Source organism: Hibiscus syriacus, unplaced genomic scaffold (genome assembly GCF_006381635.1).
Source record: "Hibiscus syriacus cultivar Baekdansim isolate YM2019G1 unplaced genomic scaffold, ASM638163v2 tig00110114_pilon, whole genome shotgun sequence".
Classification (NCBI taxonomy): domain Eukaryota; kingdom Viridiplantae; phylum Streptophyta; class Magnoliopsida; order Malvales; family Malvaceae; genus Hibiscus; species Hibiscus syriacus.
The window spans coordinates 1811164-1833845 of record NW_024062594.1 but is presented as its reverse complement, the minus strand read 5'-3'; the positions used below and the strand labels follow the sequence as shown (position 1 = coordinate 1833845).

The 22682-nt window shown below is 34.9% G+C and overlaps 1 protein-coding gene, 1 long non-coding RNA gene and 1 pseudogene across 2 annotated transcripts; 2 read left to right on the top strand and 1 right to left on the bottom strand.

The window, feature by feature from the left end:
* The first annotated feature begins 8959 nt into the window (after positions 1-8959).
* Positions 8960-13128, top strand: LOC120215272 (annotated as a pseudogene).
* Positions 11557-11895, bottom strand: LOC120215276. Its single transcript, XR_005524926.1, has 2 exons — positions 11746-11895; positions 11557-11713 (listed from the first exon to the last, which is right to left on the bottom strand). It is a non-coding gene; the product is annotated as an uncharacterized LOC120215276 (long non-coding RNA).
* Positions 13129-19729: 6601 nt separating the features above from the next.
* LOC120215274 (1,4-dihydroxy-2-naphthoyl-CoA synthase, peroxisomal) lies at positions 19730-22326 on the top strand. The gene is made up of 9 exons (XM_039212997.1): positions 19730-19847; positions 19883-20157; positions 20274-20396; positions 20484-20585; positions 20860-20898; positions 20980-21095; positions 21596-21719; positions 21839-21961; positions 22041-22326. The coding sequence occupies exons 2-9, from the start codon at positions 19885-19887 to the stop codon at positions 22155-22157; spliced, it is 1017 nt and encodes a 338-aa protein (XP_039068928.1). The 5' UTR covers positions 19730-19847; positions 19883-19884; the 3' UTR covers positions 22158-22326.
* Positions 22327-22682: the final 356 nt, after the last annotated feature.

The window sequence follows — 22682 nt, the reverse complement described above, 5'->3', positions numbered from 1 at the left end:
CTACTGCGATTCTGCTCGAGGCTTTGGCTATGGGATCGTTCATCTGTCGGAAGACTGCCTAAATTCCCAGGACACAGGCTATTATTCTCATCGACCATAAAGAAAATGATGAGCTTGCTGAACACTCCGGAGATCGTATTAGATAGACGTATCAACAACAATGTTGTAGTAATTACAACATAAACTAGAGCACCAGAGGTCCGAGAGGAGGTTTGAGGCACAAGACGAAACTTCTATGAGGAATTGCGGATGTAATCGATGTTATCATGCACAAAATGCTCTGAAACTAATGCAGGCAATAGCAAGGGTTTGTACAAATGCAGTTGCTATACCTAGTAGCATTGATAATCAATCTCTTTGTCGAGACGGTATTTTCCCGGCGTAAAACAAAATGTACACACAAGTTTCGTTGTCTCGAAAAAAAAATGTTTACCTTCTTGTATAAGATAAAACACAATTTGAGGAGCGCCACCAATAATTTATCGAGGTGTGATTGGTCACAAAAAATGTATGTTATTTTAATAAAATTTGTAAAATTTTTTTTAAAACAACATAAAAAGGGTCTGCTTACCAGAAAATGAGTTCGGAAGTCGGTTACGTGTGGGGAAGGATTATCACCCCACAACGCCCAAAATTGGTACCTTATTTATTAATTAGTTGTCTTTGCAGTAAAATTTACAAATTTGTTTTATTTAACATATAATCCCATAAAAACATTAAGGATATTATTTTATACCAACAAATCATTTAAAATAATTTCCTAATCAGTTAAGAAATATTTTATGATTTATTGTATAAAATAAAATAACCTGAGTACATGTAATAAATTTAATGATTAAAACGTGAAAAAATTTTCCTATTTTAAGTACTAAAAGTGCAAATAAAATAATAATAGTATTAAAAATTAAAGATATTAAAGTTTGGTGATTAAATTGTAAAATAACGAAAATAATGACCCTAATTCGAAATATTAAAAAACTAGGTGCAATTATTGTAATTTAACCATAAATACTAATACGAGATTAAAATATAAATTATAAAAATAATAGGGACTAAATATACAATTTTATCCTAAATATATATAAACATATGCATGGACTAAAATATAAATAAAACAAAATGCGAGAACCAAATTAAAATGCGTAGAAACCTGATTTTGGTGACTGAAATGGAAGTATTACAAAGTACAGGGACTATGCACGAGGTTTGACCATTCCCCAAATTACACAAAGGCCCTCCCCAAAACGACGTAGTTTTGAAGAGAGTATAAATAGGCTATAACCAGTCCTTTAAGGGCCATTTTCCCATTTTTTTCATTTCATTTCTCTCTCTAAAATCCTTCACCGGAGGGATAGACGATCACCGACCAATCGTCGGGAACATCGCCGACATCCACTGTCGGCCACTGTCCACGGTGGTCGGAGTTCACCCAAAGACACCAAATCAAAGCCCTCACCCTCCTAATCACGATTTTGAGCCCCTTTTTTCATAAAAACCTCACAAACTCTGTAGATCTAAGTTTATACCTTCCGTTTTTTCGACTTTTCGATGACGTTGAGGACTCCGACAATAATACGATAAGTGTCTTCTCTCCTTACTGTTTTCCTTCCCTGCTACTGTTGGTATCTCCTTTCAAATGTTTTCTTTCTCTCTATATGGTTGTTCGTTTCTTTGTGTTTTCTGTTCCTCGTCATTTCCGTTCCTCGTTGTTGTTGTCCCTCGTTGTTTTCGTTCCCCTTTTTCTTTTGCAGGTTCGACCTTTTATAGGTCTTGGAGAACCGTTCATAATGATGGCTTTTCGGTGAGTCACCGGAGCTATGGTGGTGACTCACCATAGGGCAATGATGTGTGCGGTCCTCCTTCACCTTCTGGAGTCTTCCGTTGAGGCGGTGGTGGCGTGGCAGTGTTGGAGTGGACTATCTGGACGGTTGTAAATCGTCGGCAGCGGCGAGATGATAACCTCAGGATAATGATAAAATCCTAGGGTTTCTGGAAGCTTCATCTGGACCCTCCATTTCCACTTTGATCGGACGGTGGTGATGAGGAGGCGGCTGGAGATGTGTGATGAAAACCCTAGTAGAATTCGGGACTGCTGAGCCAACTTATTGGGCCATCTGGGCTTGGATTTGCTTCTTGGGTCTACTCTTGTAAATGGGCCTCCGGGTTATTTTGTATTTAGGCCCCGGTTTATGTCAATTGGGCCTCCAAACTTGTATTATTTATAATAATAATAATAATATAATATAATAATAATAATAATAATATATTATATAGGCTCGGACGAAAATGACTGTTGACACTCTTGAAATAACGTACTAAAGTTTTCAAATTTAACACCTTTATACGAAAGTGCGGTAGTAATCCTTCAAAAGGGTCTGCTTTGTTTACTCGAGTGAGTATTAGATACGAGTATATTTTCTTTACGAAGTTCTCCTGCTTTTGTTTTCATCCAGAATTTAAACATTTTTGACATTTTCAGTTTCTCATTCCTTAGTCCTTGCTAAGGGTATATAATATTATACAAATATATAATGACCTTAAATTTTACAGCCATTTCGACCATGTTATGTGTTCGATATGTATGTCTGGATGTGGGAAACTACACCAGAAAACATGATGTGGCTGTGAAGAGATCGATTTTAGTGCTTGATATAGATGAAAATGCAATGACAACCAGGGACCACTGACACACAGATCGATTCATGGTTCATATATAAAAATATTAACTCAGAATCATAACCCAAAATTCCAAGAATATATATATATTAATATTACTCTATTTCAAATTGAATTAAATGCAGACATAAACAAAAAAAGGAAGAAGAAAATGGAAAGTTGGCTTGAAGAACCACAAACTTGTGAAAAAGGTTTGGGTTTCATCTGCCCTCTTTGGCTAAGTGACAAAGTACGTGACCTGTGGTTTAATAATATAAAAAATAAAAACAAATGCCATCCATTCATTTAACTCCATGGGATCAACCATGTTTGTGTGGTGCACAACTGGTTTTTATCCCCATATATCCATGCTTGCAAGACAAGATAAAGACAGATCATATGAACTGGTTTTCCGAAGCTGTCACCATTTGAATATGTATCTAAATCGAATAACATTCTATGATTATAGATATTGAGATTCGAATATGATACTTATTACGTAAATTAATCGAGTTGAATTTGTAAATGAATTCAGAGATTACTTATCCATCAACTGACCCTATATTTTTAGATTGAGGGTATGAATAGATCATAAATGCAGAAACAGATTCGGGTTCTGCATCTGACATTATTATATTCTCCGAATTTATGAGCTCAGAGCTGAGCATTGAGCAGCCAATTAAAAGCATTCCACAGGATTCTGGTTAGTCACGAGAGGGCTGCTCTATGCACACATGATAATGATAATATGATCCCACACTTTCCTTCTCCTTTCACCCTTGCTTTTAAGGTCACGCATGGGAGTGTGATGTGATGACTTATTTTAAGCTCACATTTACAGCTCATGGTGATTCATGTGCATTTTCAGATCTTAAAGTATATTGGTTCATTTATAGTATATTCTTACTATAAAACAGGGTTTTTCTTATACTAGTATTGGGCATGAAATCGATACTCATGATCGTTATAATATTATTATTAATGCACATGCAAGTATCTTTAAACTAGATTAAGTGATAAGAAATTTGACATTCTTTAAATAAGATTTTGATATTATCTATGTTGTGAGAATTTTCTCCCATTTAATATTGAGAGTTTGATTGAATTAAGTTTCAGATTCATCTTAATATTTTCTTATTATAAAATAGGGGTTTTCTTGTACTAGTATTAGGCATGAAATAAATACTCATAGTCGTATTATTATTATTATTATTATTATTATTATTATTATTATTATTATTATTATTATTATTATTATTAATGCACGTAAAAGGAAAGCTTTAAATTAGATCAAAAGAAAAGAAAATTGATGACCTTTAAGTAAAGTTTCGATATTGAGAATGAATAAAATTGATGTCTCCTATTTGATAATCCATCTTGGGTTAGCTCTGAGATACTCGTAAGTTAATATGATTATTGAATACATAAGTTTTTTTTAATAATCTAGGGTGATTATAAGATAATATCTGTTTAAAATATTTCTTAACTATTGACAACATATACCTTACAAACTCGGTTACAAGAATCCAAAACCTAAAAAAAAATAACATTCTCTTTAACCATTGAGACCACTTGATTGATTCTTAAATACCGAAGATTAAACCTAATATAAAAGGGACGGAGGGGTCCAAATATGGACAATAGAGAACATTCCAACTAGCAAAACCTAATTTACATGTGTACTTACAGTTTAAAGACATAATATCAGATTCATGTGGGATTGCTTAAACTCTTCATTTTCTTTAAATTATTGGTTCTTAACATGTATAGCTCCAACACGAGTATAAAACATCATATATATAGAAGAAAGAAGACATAAATTATTGATTTATTTTTGAAAAAGGAGAGTCAGGGAATGGAAGATATTGTAGGTCCGTGACATGGTTGGGCATGAATTTAGGGGTTTTGTAATACCAACAAAGGGGTGAAGACAAAACTAGCTTTTGTCTTTCTAAATCTAAGAATCACCCCATCTTTACACTTACTCAACCCCATAATAAAGGGGGATCTGTTCCCCAAGTCAATTTTCACATGTACTGCAACATTATTGATTTTTTGTGTTAATTTATTTAGATTTTTGAGAATTTTTTAAAAATAATTTAGGACATGTTGAGAATTTTTCTTAGTTATTAATAATGTACACACATCCTGTAGACGTGACTGCTCGAACTAAGAATTTCTACCAAAACTACTTTCTACCACTGAGACTGCTCAATGAGTTAAAATCTCGACAAAATTAATAAATAAAATCTCAAACTTAAAACAATATTAAATTTATACGATGCTTTGTTTGTTAATAACTTTGTAATTAGCTTATGATTGAAATGACCATCCAGCTCAGTTGGTAGAGCACAAGGTTCTTAACCTTGAGGTCGTGGGATCGAGTCCCACGGAGGGCATTTCATAATTTGGAAGTCTCTTACGGAAGCTGCTCTCAACTGGTGTTGGGGGTAGCCTACTATCTTACCTCCCTTTATCCCATATATATGGGAAAAAGGGACATCCATTTTTTTTAATTAGCTTATGATTGTTTTTGCATGGTCAATATGTCATTAGATTAATATCGTGAAATTCTAGAATGATCTACTTGAGATGTGAACATCACTTTTCTACTTGGTAAGAAAGTGAATGGTGGCCTTGTGTGTACTGCTCTTTTACCTTTTGTTTTATTTAGTCGAATTCGTGGATGTTTTTTCTTTGCATTTTTCTCTCTTTCAGTCGGGATGGGAATGTCAGCAACAATATGTAACTTTCTCGGAAGAGTGTGTCAAAAAAAATCAGAATTTATAAACAATGGATCAACACTTATTATGTTATAATATATTATGATAAAACTTAGTAGAAAAATATTAAAAAAAAAGAAATACTAATAGTTTACATAGAAAACGAGAAAAATCACGAGTATAGAAAAAATATAAGACTAATGTTAAAAGATGAGTTAATAGTAATTATATGTATCTAAACTATAACTTTCATTTTAAATTAGTCTTTAAACTTTTTAGGTGAAAGGGTCACTTTTGTCCTTATAGTAGACTTAATTTATCATTTTCGTCTCTATTGTATTTTCGCATTGATTTAGCCCTATAAGTTACTCAATTGCATCATTTTATACCCCACCTCTCACTTAAAACCCTAATTTGAGTGTTTTAATGTAGAAATTAGGGTTTAAGGTTTAGACATTATGGGGTTATCATTTAGGTTTAGGTTATCAATTTAGGGGTTTAAGTTAGGGGTAGGGTATAGAATGATGCAATTAAACAAATTTGAGGGTTAAAGTGATGCGAAAATACGATAGAGGCGAAATAATAAATTGGGTCCACTACAAGGGCAAAAGTGACCTTAAGTAAACTTTTTAATATTATAATTTTATTCCTAAACTATGACCCTCTTTATAAATTAGTCCTTAAATTTTTTAACATTCTAATTTCATCCTTAAACTATGACCCTCTTTCTTAATTGGTCCCCAAAATTTTGAATATTCCCCACAAATTCATCAAAATATATTATTAGTTACAACCATAATTTAACCTAAATTTTGTTTTTTTTAAAACATATAATAATATAACTTGGCCTAACAATTTTATTAACAAGAGATATGATTAGTATATACATATAGCTTGGGATAAAATTGGAATGTTTAAAAAGTTTGGGGACCAATCTAGAATGAAGGTCATACTTTGGGGATGAAATTTAAATGTTCAAAAGTTTGAGTGCTAATTTAGAACGATAGTAATAGTTTATGGATGAAATTAAAATATTTAAAAGTTTAGGGACTAATTTAGAATGAGGGACATATGATACAATTAACTCGTTAAAAATAGAGGGATACAAGAGGGTTTACAAAAATTGACTCAATACTAACCCTAATTCTTATACCTGTTTAAATAAATAATTACTTGATTATAAAGAAAATTTGTATAAAATATAGCTATTTATATGAATATATAGATTAGTATATATAATTGTAAGAATAACATAAAAGATAATCGCGGACGTGGACGGGTCACGAGCACTACAATGAATGCTAATGGCATTACACTAAACGAGTTGGCCGAACTAACTCATTATTTGCTGTTGCCTTGTCTTATACCACTTCATTCTCATATTATTCATTTTTTATAATCCACTTGGGTCTTATATATGTGTGTCCCCTAGCTATTATGCCCTCAATTTCGGGACGTTACACCATTCACTCAAAAAAGAAAAAAAAATATGGATAATAGTAATTAATTGAATTTGATAAATTAAAAGCATATGCTTCATTTCAGTTCGACGTATGTTTTTATGAATTGTTCGGGTGAATTTCGATAATTTTCGGATAAAATAAATTTTAAAATTAGATATAACAATTAATTTTGAAATAAAAATAATTATATTTAAATCGATTAATTTATGATCTCTTAAATATAATAATAATAATAATTCTAATCCAACTAATATTCAAGCCTCTAATAAAATGGAAAGCGATTGAAAGAAGATATGTATGCGAAGTATGGCCTAAGGCGTTGGACCAAAGGAAGTGGCAAATGAAACGACAAAGCCTCAATAAATACATTATAATTATTATTGGTAGATGGAAATGAGGTCTCGCTGGTTCCAAGCACCCTTACCTTTTTTTATTATAAAAGAATTAATATACTTTCTAAATTCAATTTAAATACTCCGTATTTATATTTTTTTATTCACATTTTGATTTTTTTTATAATTTCATTAATATTCAATGCTTTATTTTTATTATTTTATTTATTAATATAAACTATTTACATAAGTCGTTAAGGGGAATGTTGTTTTTCTAAAGCTCTTGGGTTTAAGTGATTGCGTCTACTTATCAATTGATTAAAAAACTTATGAACATATAGTATATTATAATCAATAATCACTCTATAATATTAAAAAAAACATAAATAGTTAACCTCCTGATTTTGAAATATTCTTTTATGTGAAGATCATTAAACAAACTAAAATATCACACTCAAACAATTCTTCCATTGTTCTTCATTTTAATTCCTTCAAATAATTAAACATGTGACTTTGTATAAAGCTTTCTTTATTTCATAACATTTTGTATTATATATATTTTAAAATCGATGGTCTTTCAATAATTTTTGTCAAGTGATGTTTAACTTGGATTTAGGGTTTTTGTAAATAAATAATAATTTCTGTATATTCAGAATTTGAATAAAATAAAACAAAACTCGTCAGGTGAGACCATTAGACAGTTAGATGCAGTTGAGAGAAAATTTATTTATGTTTCATTAACCTGCTCATTGTCGTACTTGGTGAGACCTTTTTCTTAAAATAATATTATTTTATTCACATCTAAACGTAAATATTAAATACGAATTATCAAATATATTTTAAAAAATTAGAATTTAATTAGCGGACCTTAAAATATTTAATAACAAAAAACAAAAGAAAAAGTGGAAGCAAATATAAAATTAAAGAATTTCTTCTTTTTTTTCAACATAAAAAAGAGGAAAAGAGGAATGAGAAAAGTGAAGCCCGTGAACGTTGCATGTGATATTGAAGAGCTGTCAAAATCAGTCCTCACATACAAATAGACCCGCTCCCGTGTCCCCTTTTGGCCTTCTTTTACATTAAAAATATATTCTTACGTACATATTAAATTATTATAACCCAATGAGGAAATCTGTATTAAATAAAATAACCGGCTGCCGATGCAACAGTAACCCCAATTTGATCCCTTTTTTAATTTAACAATTATGGATGCTGTATAATCATATGGTATTAATATATATGATGCTGAAATTTATATAATTGGTTTATAAAAAATTATAAAAATGATGTAATAAACATTAGAATAACTTGTAAAAAATTGATGTAAACATAATGAAACAATCGAATATTTAACCAACGAATCACCATTTTGCAAGATATAGCAGAAAGGTTGAAACGAAAAGGTTCAAAGGGAATGGAACAGGACATATATCTGTTACTAGTCGCATCCAATGGTTAATTTTCAAAACAACATGAATTTTTCTAAATTTAATTAAAACGGATAAAAATGGACCGGGAAGTGTACACTTCTGTTAATAGTCACATCTCATATGCTATTTTATCAACAACCAAAAATGAAAATATCAAATAGGCAAAGGATAAATAGATAGATTATTTTTTTATATTATGGAAAAATAAGATAATCAATACTGATATAAAGAAAAGAGAGGGAAGAAGGAATGAAACATAAATACAAAGGATTACCAAAGCATTTTCTTTTGAAAGTTTTGCTTTATGTCTGAGTAGTCCTCGTTGCTTTGGAATCCTCTCCCTATTTAAACACCAACCATATTTTGGCTCTCAAAGCATAAGTCTCCCTCTGTTTCTCTCTCTCATTCTCTGTTTCTTCTCTGTTTCTCACGAAAAGCGGGAAGAAAAGAAAACAATGGGTGGAATTAGCTTCAGAAGCTTCACATTCATGGTTTTAATTGCATTACTCGTATGGTGTTCTAGTATTGAAACTTGCATTGCAAGAAGAGGCAAGCATTGGAGGCAGAGCAGGTATGCTACTGCATCGCTATCTAAGAAGAAAGGATCGAGTCATGGTCACGGACATCGCAATTACCACAACGGAGGATCAAAGCCTAAGCCTCCTCCTCACTCCCACAAAGCTACCCCGTCTCCTAAGCCTAAAGAAGAAGTCACCCCTTCAGTCCCTCCACCTCACAAAGGTTACGGCTATGGACAGCAGTCTACCGTATTCAACGTCCTCAATTTTGGCGCTAAAGGCGACGGGGAAACTGATGATACTAAGGTCAGGATGTCGACTTCTTCTCATTTATAATGCTCAACACAAATGTTCAATGTGTTGCTTAAGACTAAGCATTTGACATTACTTTAGGAATATGGCCAAAGACACTATTTATTCCCCAACTAAATCAAACAAAAATAAGCTCTATGTTGATTCATTCATCACTTGTATATGAAGGGGAAGGCATTCCAAAGTTCTCATACTATTTATTTTCTATGCATTGTTTTGGTCATGAAAGTTTGATTTAAGGCAAGTTATTATAGTTCAAAATGCATCTCATGCACTTGCATATAAATAAATAAAAATTATTCGAAAATAACTAGGAGTATGTAGGTGAAAAAATAAAGCTTTTTATTTCTTTTAGAAAAAAGAAAGAGGGGGTAATACCATAAAAGTTTTTTAAAAAAAGTTGGCAAAGAAGAACTGATTGGTTAGAATATAGTCATATGAAATGCACAAAAAGTTCATGTGGAAACAAAGAAAAGTTAGTAAAATATGTGGTAGAAAGAAGAGAGAGCAAAACTAACACAAGTGGGGCCATGCCAATATGAAGAATGATTCTCTTTAGGCAGTTTAGCCGCTGTTGGTATGCAATAATCACTATAGCAGCAGTTAACCAACACTCAACTGTAATTATTTGCCTTTAGTTAATATGATCTTAGCCTCCGAGCTGACTTACTATGGTGCAAAGCAGGCATTTCAAGATGCATGGGCAGCTGCATGTAAGGTGGAGGCATCAACTGTTGTTGTTCCATCCAAATCCGTGTTCCTTGTAGGACCCATTTCATTTTCTGGTCCATACTGTCAAGCAAACATTGTATTTCAGGTAAAACCATGTGAGATCTTCATTTCTCCTGCTTTGTTGGACAACTGAGTCAATGACATGCAGGTAGCACTGTCAAATAAAATTGGAAAGATAAATAATAATAGCAGCTTGATGCCAACTGCCAAGTGAAATGAAGTACCTGCAGCAGTTTGTGATTGCCATAGTAGTATAAAAATTGATGCTTGATCAATCCTGATGCTGATTTTTTTTTCTCTCAGCTGGATGGCACAATTATTGCTCCAACTGACTCTCGACCCTGGGGTAAAGGCATTTTACAGTGGCTCGAGTTCTCAAAGCTAAAAGGTATAACGATTCAAGGAAAAGGTATCATTGATGGAAGAGGCTCAGGGTGGTGGCAAGATGCCCCATATGAGATCCATACGATGATGAATGGAAACTCATAATTCCGTTAAACAGCACAGTTCAAGAAAGGCCTCCGATGCCGGTAGTTACCTAATTCAGTTTCTACTTGCACCTGAAATTTTATGGTGATTGTCTGTAAACTAATCACATTTCTCCCATAACTGCATTGACAGGTCAGAAATGAACTCAGTGGAAAAATGCCGAGCATCAAACCAACTGTAAGAAGCACTTGGAACTTTGAAAAAAACCAACCATATTCCATGACTATGCAGTCCTGACATTTTCTTACCTTCCGTTGTACAGGCACTAAGGTTTTACGGGAGTTTTAACGCGACAGTCACAGGCATAACAATTCAAAATAGTCCTCAATGCCATCTCAAGTTTGATAACTGCATGGGAATTGTGGTGCATGATATTACCGTCTCGTCTCCTGGGGACAGTCCTAACACAGATGGCATCCATCTACAAAACTCCAATGATGTGCTAATTCACAGCAGTGATCTTGCCTGCGGTAATTATTTAAATTATCTTGCTAGTATATAGTTATTGTTGCCATACCACATTCAGTTAAACCACAGAGATCAAAGGTTGCGCTTCAGCCATGACAAAGAAAGGAGTAAGACCTGTGAGTCAACAATGAGGATAAAGACTTAAGATAAAACCTTGTGAACAACTGACAGTATCATAGAAAAGGTTCTGAATTGAGGTATCTCTGATGGGATCCTGAAAGAAGCATATCACAAATCTTATCCTGCTCACAATTTTATTCCACACATTCTTCATCACCAATAATAATTTGACAAGTGCATGCCAGCAATATCCAAACTTCAAGAGTTACAGTCACTGGTCACTTGACGTGTCATATTCAGAAGAATGGAGTGGCGACAACCACCCAAAATAGGATTAGGGTTGAACCAGAGACAGAGAATACATATTTGTTTCATTCACTCAAGTTTTCCATGTCTTGTCTTTACTAACAGCTAGAACTTTTTGTTTTGATCCCCTAGCATCTTGTCTACTTCTACTTAAAAACAGGTTCTCATTAATTAATAAGATAATAAGAGGCCCTCATAGATCTAATGCTTCCGACAAATGCTTAACTGAATTAGATCTGAAAACAGAGCTAAATGACAAAGAACATAAAAGGTATCTATTTTTGTGTTTACGCTAACCTGAGCTCTAAAAAATCTAATAATTGTTGCAGGGGATGACTGTGTTTCCATACAAACAGGATGCTCAAATGTATACATTCACAATGTGAACTGTGGACCAGGGCATGGAATCAGCATTGGAAGCTTAGGAAAGGATAATACCAAAGCCTGTGTCTCAAACATCACTGTCCGAGATATCATTATGCGTAACACAATGAACGGTGTCAGAATAAAGACATGGCAGGTAACTAATACAAACTTCACCCCTCCCCCCAACAATTAAAAACCCATCAAGTTTAAAATATAGCCATCAGAACATTGTTTGAGTAAATGAGCTGAACTGGATTTTAATTAAATGCACCTAAAACTCTGTACTTTAACCATACTTAACAAAAAAACTGGCTTTAGACAATATATTACTAGCTACTTGTAACCTCAAATTCATGTGTGGTGAAAAAACATACATATATGCAAAGCATGATCTCTTTTGCCGATATGATCTTCACTAATCCAATATAAAAGGCATCTTATTCCTTTATATTTTAAAAATGTCATCAAAACAATTTTGCTTATTTCTGGGTTTTTTTATTCTTATATACACAGAATTACTCTTTTGAATTTCACTTCCATTCTCAATACATTTCAATTTTCCATAATCTGAGTTCCTAACACTCCAAGTTATTTTTACAACTCTAGGTTGCTAGTAACTTTTCTTATAATCTCGAATCACATCTGCAGGGTGGATCTGGCTCTGTTCAGGGGGTTCTGTTCTCAAATATTCAAGTTTCTGAGGTCCAACTTCCGATTGTGATCGATCAATTCTACTGTGATAAAAGGACATGTTCGAATGAAACAGCTGCAGTCGCTCTATCAGGAATCACCTATGAAAAAATAAGAGGAACATATACAGTAAAACCAGTTCACTTCGCCTGCAGCGATAGCCTTCCATGTATAGGTGTAACCTTAACTGCCATTGAACTAAAGCCCCTGCAGGAACGTTACCACCTCTACGATCCATTCTGTTGGCAAACTTTCGGAGAGCTGACCACCCCTACTGTCCCTCCAATCGGTTGTTTACAGATTGGCAAGCCAGCAAATAATAGAGTCCAATCTGATCATGATGCGTGCTGAACTTTTAGTCTTCGATAATTCATCTGGTGTATTCACTTGTGTGGTCGGCATGGTTCTCCTGACCCCTCACACCATTCGTTTTATTCAGTATAGAGTGTATATTTAGGCCTCATCCTAGTTTATAGGCATTTTTCTTAGATGGGATCACACTAGTTCCCAGCCCCCCTATGAAAGATTATACAAGCATGTTATCATTTAGAGTCCAATACTGGAGTACAAGACTGTATTGTTCATTAAGGCATATTACACAAATGCATTATCCACTAAATGTTCAGTTCATCAATAAATCAATATAATATATAGAGATGTATTGTTTTTGTTTTTTGGGAGGCGGATTTAAGATTTAACATTCACTTGAAAGATTACAGGGCACAAACATAACGTTAAACTAAACTGAACATGCAAAAATCTGTATCTAATAAAGCAAACAAATGTAGTCACGCATTGACAAAGAATCACACAACAAACAAGTATGAAGCTCAGATTAGCATATTATCTTCTTAGAAACAAATTATTTATCAAAAGCAACAAGCTATTACAAACAATAACTATCAATATATACCGAAGATGGGAACCATGAACTATAAGCGAGCGGGGGGATCGGCAACCAGCTCTTTCATTAGATGACATGATTTGTTCTCTGAATCTGACAAGTGTTGCAGAAGACGTCTATCGGATAGAGCAAAATCGCAACTAATAATTTGAGAAAATAAAAATAAGATAAAGAAGACACAAAATTTACGTGGAAAACTCCTAAATAATATAGAGTAAAAACTACGGGCAACGGTAGAAGAATTTCACTATGAGAAAATAGGAATTACAATCTCTCTCGATCTACCAAGAAAAAAACAATGATAATTCTCTCTTGATAAAAAGGAGAAAACAACTCACAAGAAACTCTCTAAATTCTCTAGTATTGGGAGAAAGCTAGAATAATTTGGGATAATTTTGAAGCTAAATGAGTTAGGGTATTTATAGTTGAAGCTTAAGGACTAATCTTATAAATACCCTAAAGTCTAGGGACTAAGGTTTGTGATTTTACCACTTCAAAATTCAACATTTCTTGCGCCTAATTTTTTAAAATCAATTTTGTGCTTTCGGTGGATATTTTTTCCACCTTTTCGGTGGATTGTCAACAATCTCCCACTTGAAGATTTAATTGGAACAATCATATCTTCACACCATTCTTTCTACCTTGTACATTTATGTTGCTTACGTTTCTGATAGGCCACAAGAGGATCGACACCAAGTAAATTTATCAACATTGATCGCCTTCGTCATGAAATATGCTATGTTGTCTTTGGTATGAATCTTCTGCATATCTACCGTCCATTCTTCCACCTTTTCATGAATGAAATGGTATTGAACTCGTATGTGTTTTATCCTTGAATTAAATGTTGGACTCCTTGCTAGATGCAAGGCGCTTTGACTGTCACAAAACAGAGATACATACTCTTGATTGTGCCCAAGCTCCTCCAATAGCATTTTCAACCGATTGTTTCTTTATTGGCTTGTGTAGCTGCTACATATTCTGCCTCTGTTGTGGACGTAGCCACAACTGACTGCAATTTTGAAACCCAACTTACAGCTCCACCAGCAACTTTGAACACATATCATGTAGTATATTTGCTTTTATCCAAATCCTCTACATAATCAGAATCTACATACCCATTGATTAGTAAGTTTGATCCTCCGTAACATAATGCAACATTTGAGGTCCATTTGATGTATCTCAAGATCCTCTTTACTGTATTCCAATGCTCTTTGCCTGATTCGCCATGTACCGACTAACCACTCTCACGGCTTGTGTAATGTCTGGTCTTGTGCATATCATAGCGAACATTAAACTTCCCACTGCCGATGTATACGACACTCGAGACATCTTCATCATCTCTTCTTCACTGCTAGGACTCATACTGGAGGATAATTTGAAGTTAATAGGAAGGGGTAGAAATTGACTTACAATCTTGCATGCTGAATCGTGACAAGATCTTCTTCAAGTAATTCTTTTGTGAAAGCCAAATCTTCATATTACTTCTGTCTCGGTGAATTTGCATCCCTAGAATCTTGTTTGCTGATCCCAAGTCTTCATTTCAAATTCCCTAGCCAGTTGTGCCTTCAATTCTTCAATATGATCTTTGTTGGGTCCTGCAACCAACATGTCATCCACATACAACAGAAAATAACAAAATCTTTATCACCAGGCCTCTTGAAATAAACACCTCGGCGCCTGCTTTAGACCGTACAGAGATTTGTTCAACCTGCAAACCAAGTTCTTCTTTTCTTTTTCTTCAAAACCTTCAGGCTAGAACATGTAAATCTCTTCTTCAAGATTTCCATGAAGAAAAGCTGTTTTAACATTAGCTGCTCTAGATGTAAATTCAATGTAGCACACATTGCCAAAACTACTTGAACTGTTGTTAGTCGAACCACAGGAGAAAAGATTTCATTGAAATCAATATATTCTTTCTGAGCATATCCTTTGACCACCAGTTTTGCACGATACCTTTCAACTTGATCGTCACTATTTCGCTTAATTTTGAAGACCCATTTGTTACCAATTGGCTTCATTCCTTGTGATAGTGGCACAAGGTCCCATGTATTATTTTTATGAAGGGCTTCAATTTCTTCTTGCATCGCCATCATCCACAGTGAAGCATCTGAGCTATTTATTGCCTCTTGATATGTTGATGGCTCACCATCATCTGTTAAAAGGCAGTATGCAATATTTCCTTCTATAACATAATCTGAGTGTCAATTGGGACGTCTTCTCACACTATCTGATTGGCGAGTTATTGGAGCTTTAGAATTCTATGGTTCTTGTTCATCATGTGTTGGTTCTGCTTCAGAAGAATCTCCTTGTACATATTCTTTTTCCACATGTATCTGAGTAGTCTCTGACTTTTCAGCGCTATCATCGTCTTATTTTCTTTGTAGTTTATCTTCTACAAAGATAACATCCCTGCTGATGATCACTTTACGGACAGTGAGATCCCACAAGCGATACCCATTTACACCATCATCATACCCCAAGAATTTGCATTTCCTGGATTTTGGATCTAGCTTTGAAATTTCTTGGGAGTTGTACATCACGTACACAATACTTCCAAATACATGGAGGTTTGAATAATCAGTTGGTTTACCAGTCCACATCTCCATTAGTGTCTTCAGCTCTATTGCAGTTGATGGAGATCGATTCACCAAATAACAGGCGGTATTGACTGCTTCTGCCCAGAATGATTTTTCTAGGCATGCATCCCTCAACATTGCTCTTGTTTTCTCTAACAAGGTTCTGTTCATCCGCTCTGTCACTCCATTTTGTTGAGGAGTGTTCGCCACTGTGAACTGTCTTTTGATGCCTTCTTTCATGCAAAAGTCATCAAATTCTTCGTTTGTGTATTCTCCTATATTATATGTTCTGAAACACTTGATCTTATTTCCAGAATCAAGTTCCACCCACGCTTTGAAGTTTTTGAAAGTTGAAAACACATCTGACTTCTTCTTAATAGGGTACACCCAACATCTCCTGGAGTAGTCATCAATAAATGAGAAAAAGTATTTTGCTCCGCCTAGGGATGTAGCTGGTGCTTGCCATATGTCAGAGTGAACCAATTCTAGAACACTTTTGCCTCTAGAATTTGATGTGTTGAATTTCAATCGGTGCTGCTTACTTGTTATGTAATGCTCACACAAAGTAAGTGATACTTTTGTTAAGCCTAGAAGTAGCCTTTGCTCCACAATGACTTTCATTCCTTGTTATGACATGTGTCCAAGTTTTTGATGCCATAGCATTGTAGAATCTGAACTACATGAGGCAATAGAGGCTTCTGCTTCTAGCAAAGTTTCTCCCTTCAGGATGTACAAGTTTGTGCTATCTTTCGCCTTTCAACACCACAAGCGCTCCACGGAACACCTTCATGATTCCTTTCCGTGTTTCAATATGCTTGCATTATTATCCAACAATCCATAGGATAATAAATTTTTCTTCAGGCGTTTCACGTGCCACACATATCGAACAACTTTAATTATTCCATCATACATCTTCAATTTGATGGTTCCCAAGCCAACATCTCTAAGGCATGATCATTGCAACTATACACAGATCCTCCTGAGACAGGTTCATAATGATGGAACCATTCTCTTCTTGAGGTCATGTGATATGTTGCTCCCGAATCAATGAGCCAAATATCTGCAAATCTTTTTCTGCCTTCCACGGTGGTTGTCGCTTCACAGCATAGAACATCTCCATCATCTGAAGTGTTTGCGGTATTGCCTTGTGGATTGGAGTTTTTATTTAGACTCCAATAATCCTTCTTCAAGTGACCATTCTTTCCACAGTTGTAGCACTTTAAATTCTTCTTGCTCCTCGACTTCGATCTACCATGTTTATGACTGCTGCTTTGGTAACGTTCTGTTGATCTCCCTCTCATCATTGTCAACGCTTCTGCTTGTTGTAGATTTACTTGTCTGTCTGCCTTGTTCTTGCACCGATTTTCTTCTTGTAGAACAGCAGCTGCAACGTCATCAAAGACTAGACTGGTGATATTACTATTTATCAAGTTGATGATGAGTTGTTCATACGAATCTGGTAGACTTTGAAGTTGAAGTTCAGCACGTTCTTGTTCTCTATTGAACATCTTAAGGATGTAAGCTGAGAAAATAACGTGTTCAGTGTGTTTAAGTGCTCCGTCACTGAAGTAGATTCTGACATCCGGAGAGTGTACAATTTCCTCTTAAATAAAATTTTATTGTGCAACGACGTGTCCTCGTACAATTTGGTGAGATGATCTCATATCTCCTTAGATGTCTTCTCCTCCTCAATGCTTGACAATACTTCATCTGTTAATGTCAGATGAAAGTTTGCCAATGCAATCCCTTCCATTTGTTGTCATCTGTGAAATCTACTGGCCTTTTACTGATAGCTGCTAGACAACCGTCTTTCCTCAGGAAGACCTCATCTTCAATTTCCACAGTGAGAAATTTCTTCCATTGAATTTTTCAGTATCAAATTTTGTTGCTATAGCTTCTATTACGGATAGCTCCCACTATTTCACTATCATGAATAGTTCTCTGGAACCTTCAAAGAATAAGTAATACCTTCTTATTTTCTTATGTTAGAGGATCTACCTTTTGGTGGCAACCACAAAGACAATAAGCAGATATTACACACTCAAATCTGGCTCGAATATAAATTGTTGCGGAAGACGTCTATCGGATAGAGCAAAATCGTAACTAATAATTTGAGAAAATAAAAATAAGATAAAGAAGACACAAAATTTACGTGGAAAACTCCTAAATAATATAGCGTAAAAACTACGAGCAACGGTAGAAAAATTTCACTATGAGAAAATAGGAATTACAACCTCTCTCGATCTACCAAGGAGAAAACAATGATAATTCTCTCTTGATAAAAAGAAGAAAACAACTCTCAAGAAACTCTCTAAATTCTCTAGTATTGGGAGAAAACTAGAATGATTTGGGATGATTTTGAAGTTAAATGAGCTAAGGTATTTATAGTTGAAGCTTAAAGACTAATCTTATAAATACTCTAAAGTCTAGGGACTAAGGTTTGTGATTTTACCACTTCAAAATTCAACATTTCCTGCGCCTAATTTTTGACAATCAATTTTGGTGCTTTCGGTGGATATGTTTTCCACCTTTTCGGTGGATTGTCAACAATAAGTTATGAATTTATATACACAATTAAACAAACAATTCATGTACAATTTAAGCAGGCAGGCTAACAAAATCAATCAACCAACGGGATAAAACAAACAAGATGAGTAATTAGGGTGCCGACAGATGGACGATAGGAGATCGATCGTCGTCTCTTACCTTTTCTTTATCTGTAATTTCCTTCGAATAGCTGATTATATAATATTATTAAATTTTACATTGTTACTACCTGTGAATCCCTAGCCATGCGTATCCCTTGTCTAGACGGACTATACACATGTAAGACGAATATCACGAGCAACTAATGACGGTCACTTGTCGGGCACCTTATACGCTTACGAACATAATCTGCGCACGAGCTTCATCAACCATGTATTGATACACGTGATCGATATCGATGACTAGCTAATTTATAACACTACTTGGGACGTCCAATCAAAACCAATGTCACGACAACTCTCAAACAATGCATGTACAAAGCGTTATAAAAAACCATATTGACAAAAAAAAGGAGAATCTCAAACGAAATACCAGACACATTTGACTAGAACTTCTCTAATTACCATAAGAGCTACCCTTAGACCGCCCTACACGGTTATTGGTGGACTATACACATGCAAAGCGAACCCAACAACTAACGGCAACCACGTGTCGGGCACCCCTAACACTTACGAACATAACTTGGCACAAGCTCTATCAATCACGTATCGATACACGTGATCAATATCAATGACTAACTAGTTTATAATACCACCTAAGACGTCCAATCAAAACCAATGCAACGAAAATTCTCAAACGACGCTTGTTTAGAGCATATTAGAAAGCCATACAGATAAAAGAGATGATTTCATTCGAAATATCAGACTCATTTAAAAAAGAAGATAAATTTGTTAACAAACTTAATGAGTAATGAGTTAAGTAACAATATTTTTAATAAACACAAATCAAATAAAAATTTATCAAACCTATCAAGTATCAAATCTAATTAAATATGAAATAAATAATATTAAATCAAGTCGAACACTATTTAACTTGTAATTGACTCGTTCGATAGACCCCTGGTTGAGAGCATGAACGGCGCGTTTCAATAAACCCCCGCCAATCCATAAAACGCAGCGGCTTGCATAGCGAACAACGTTCGTAAAAAACATCTTTTCATCTTATCTTATCTGATTTCTCAACAAAAGCGTATGAAATCTCAATCACATCTACGGTGGCCGCTCGCTAACGCCATCCCTCCTCCCCGGTCTCACTTCTGCCTACTCTCCACCAACCCAATAAAATAAAAAAGACTAAAACCATCCTGCATTACAATGGCCAAGATTTCAGACAAGGACCTCAACGCCGTAACGAGAAGGATTGCAACCATCTCCAACCATCTCCTGTTGCCGATCAGTTCAGGCTCGAATTCCGGTTCGAGCGGTGGTTCTATCGGGCTGTGTAATGCTTTCATGGATGATAGCTATCATAGAATCCATGGTGAAGTTGCAAGCCATGAGGTTGAGTGGAAATCCGCTTGCGATGAGTATGACAAAGAGTTCACCGATATTATTTATGAAAAGGCTGTCGGCGAAGGCATTGCAAAGGTCAATTAAGCTTCACCTTCATTGATAACTTAACTGGGTATTGTTGATTCTGAAAAAAGAAAGAAAGAAGAAGAAGCTTAATTTATTTTCGTTGCTTTTGCTTCTTTTTTTTTCAGATTACAATAAATAGACCGGAGAGAAGAAATGCTTTCCGTCCGCAGACGATTAAGGAGCTTATACGTGCGTTTAATGATGCCAGGGATGATAGTTCAATTGGAGTCATAATTCTCACTGGGAAGGTAATACACTAATACCCAAATTTCAATTTTTCCATAAATTATTGGTATTTTTTTATGTTGACCATAATTCATAATCTGTTGCTATAGGGAACCAAGGCTTTCTGTAGCGGTGGTGACCAGAAGTTGCGAAAAGCTGATGGTTATGCTGATTTTGAACATTTTGGCCGCCTTAATGTCTTAGATCTTCAGGTACAATTTCACATATATTTGTCCTGAATTTGCTCTGAGCTGAGTTTCATGTTTCAACTCCAAAGGGAAAATGCTTTGACAGGTTGTCCCAGTTTGAAAAGCTCTTCAAATGTATATTTAGTTGTAGTATTTAGTAGCAGTATGTAAATTTCTATGAGCTCGAAAAATGTTTAGTCTTCTACCCTATGAATAACCAGGCAATACCTTACATTTTCCCTCCCTGTTGTACTAGTTTTAGCTCCTTTTATCTTTCTTGATATTTGTCTAATTGCAGGTTCAAATTAGGCGACTTCTGAAGCCAGTGATCGCGATGGTAATCTCTTTTATTCCTTACTGCATCGTGCTTTTCCGGTTTGGTTTCAGTCTTTAAATTGCTGTCAATCTTATAAACCAGGTTGCTGGTTATGCTGTTGGAGGAGGACATGTGTTACATATGGTTTGTGATCTGACCATTGCTGGAGACAATGCTATTTTTGGTCAAACTGGTCCCAAGGTGCTTACATATCATATGTTTTGTTATTTCATTTAAAAAGGGCTCTCAAGGAAGACCCTTTCTGTTGCACCAACTTGGTTGATTAATCTTTTTTTTTTCTTGAAGTACCTGTGTTTGTTTGATTCATGGATATGAGGGCAATGCCTCCAAGGAATCTTTAAATATGCGGAGAAACTTAGAAAAATCTGACCATAATGTGTCGAATACATATCTGTATCCGACACTTACTCTCACGTCCTACTAACATAGGTTGATTTTTGTGGTTTCTTCTTTGGATGATAGTGCTGGTGCTAGATCCCTATGTCTCTTTGGATGATAGTGCATGGTTTCTTCATTTTTCTTGAGGTATACGTGTTTGGCTCTTAAGACTGGCACATATTGAAAAGCGATATGAGATATGACCTTTTTAAGATCCTCAAAATACATGTAAAACCCGAAGAAATATTGAACATAGCCATGCCGGTTACATGTAATAGACGAGTCTGAGTAACATACATCTTGCATGCAATGTGAACAGTGTATTTGATCTGGAAACGATTAAACTGGTTGGACCTAAAAAGGCACGCGAAATGTGGTTTCTTGCCAGGTTTTACACTGCCTCCGAGGCAGAGAAAATGGGGCTTGTGAATGCTGTTGTGCCGGTGAGTTGTTTGTCCCTCACCCTTTTTCAATCTACTCACCAAAGTCCTCATTTTGTACTTTGATCCATCGTCCGTTCCCTCAAATGGATAAAGGTTAATTGTCATGGCATTTGATCCAGCTAGAGAAATTAGAGCAAGAAACAATTAAATGGTGCAGAGAGATCCTAAGAAATAGTCCAACAGCAATCAGAGTGCTCAAATCATCTCTTAATGCAGTTGATGACGGCCATGCTGGACTTCAGGTACCGGATCAAATCATAAACACCCCTGTTTTTAACTGTTTAATCCGAAAATCGTTTCATTACCTCTATTTTTCTCCAGGAACTTGGTGGAAATGCCACACTGATCTTTTATGGAACTGAAGAAGGGAACGAGGGGAAGACCGCCTATGTGCAACATAGACGTCCAGATTTCTCAAAGTTTCCAAGGCGACCCTAAAGTTGGATTCGAATGGTTTGTAATTTGGAATCTACCACTTTTTTGTAATCTATTTATGGACGAGTCTTCTCCGGAGAATATGCTTGCTCTTTGATGCAATGTATACTTGTTTATTGCCTGTAAAACAATCTCATGAACAGGCTTAAGTTAATCAAATTTGCTTCATTAAATATAGGCTTTTAACATTATGATTCAACTCAAAGACTCGAGTTTCACACCTCAAACCTAATCTTCATGGCGTTAGATTTGTATTAATCATGACAAACTATTTACAATTTCAAGTAATACTTAAGCTTTTCCTTTTATTTCAAGAAGATTTGTTGTTCTTGTCATTTTATTAATATTTCACGTCATTCAAACAAATCAAAAGCCTTCTTATCATGATCTACTAAAAAATCGATATTTTCACGTGTTATTTACTTAAAATAGCTAAAATAAAGTGTCAAGTTGAGATTAAAAAAATATAAATATCAAATTAAAAGAAGTGAACATATTCAAAGATTAAATATATATTCAAACTTTCAT

Bases quoted from the DNA above. Each gene is read 5' to 3' on its own strand.
- LOC120215274 (XM_039212997.1), top strand. From the start codon at position 19,885: ATGGCCAAGATTTCAGACAAGGACCTCAACGCCGTAACGAGAAGGATT. The intron at 21,096-21,595 runs GTTTTGTTATTT...CAATGTGAACAG, and splicing joins AAGGTGCTTACATATCATAT to TGTATTTGATCTGGAAACGA. The intron at 21,720-21,838 runs GTGAGTTGTTTG...CATTTGATCCAG, and splicing joins TTGTGAATGCTGTTGTGCCG to CTAGAGAAATTAGAGCAAGA.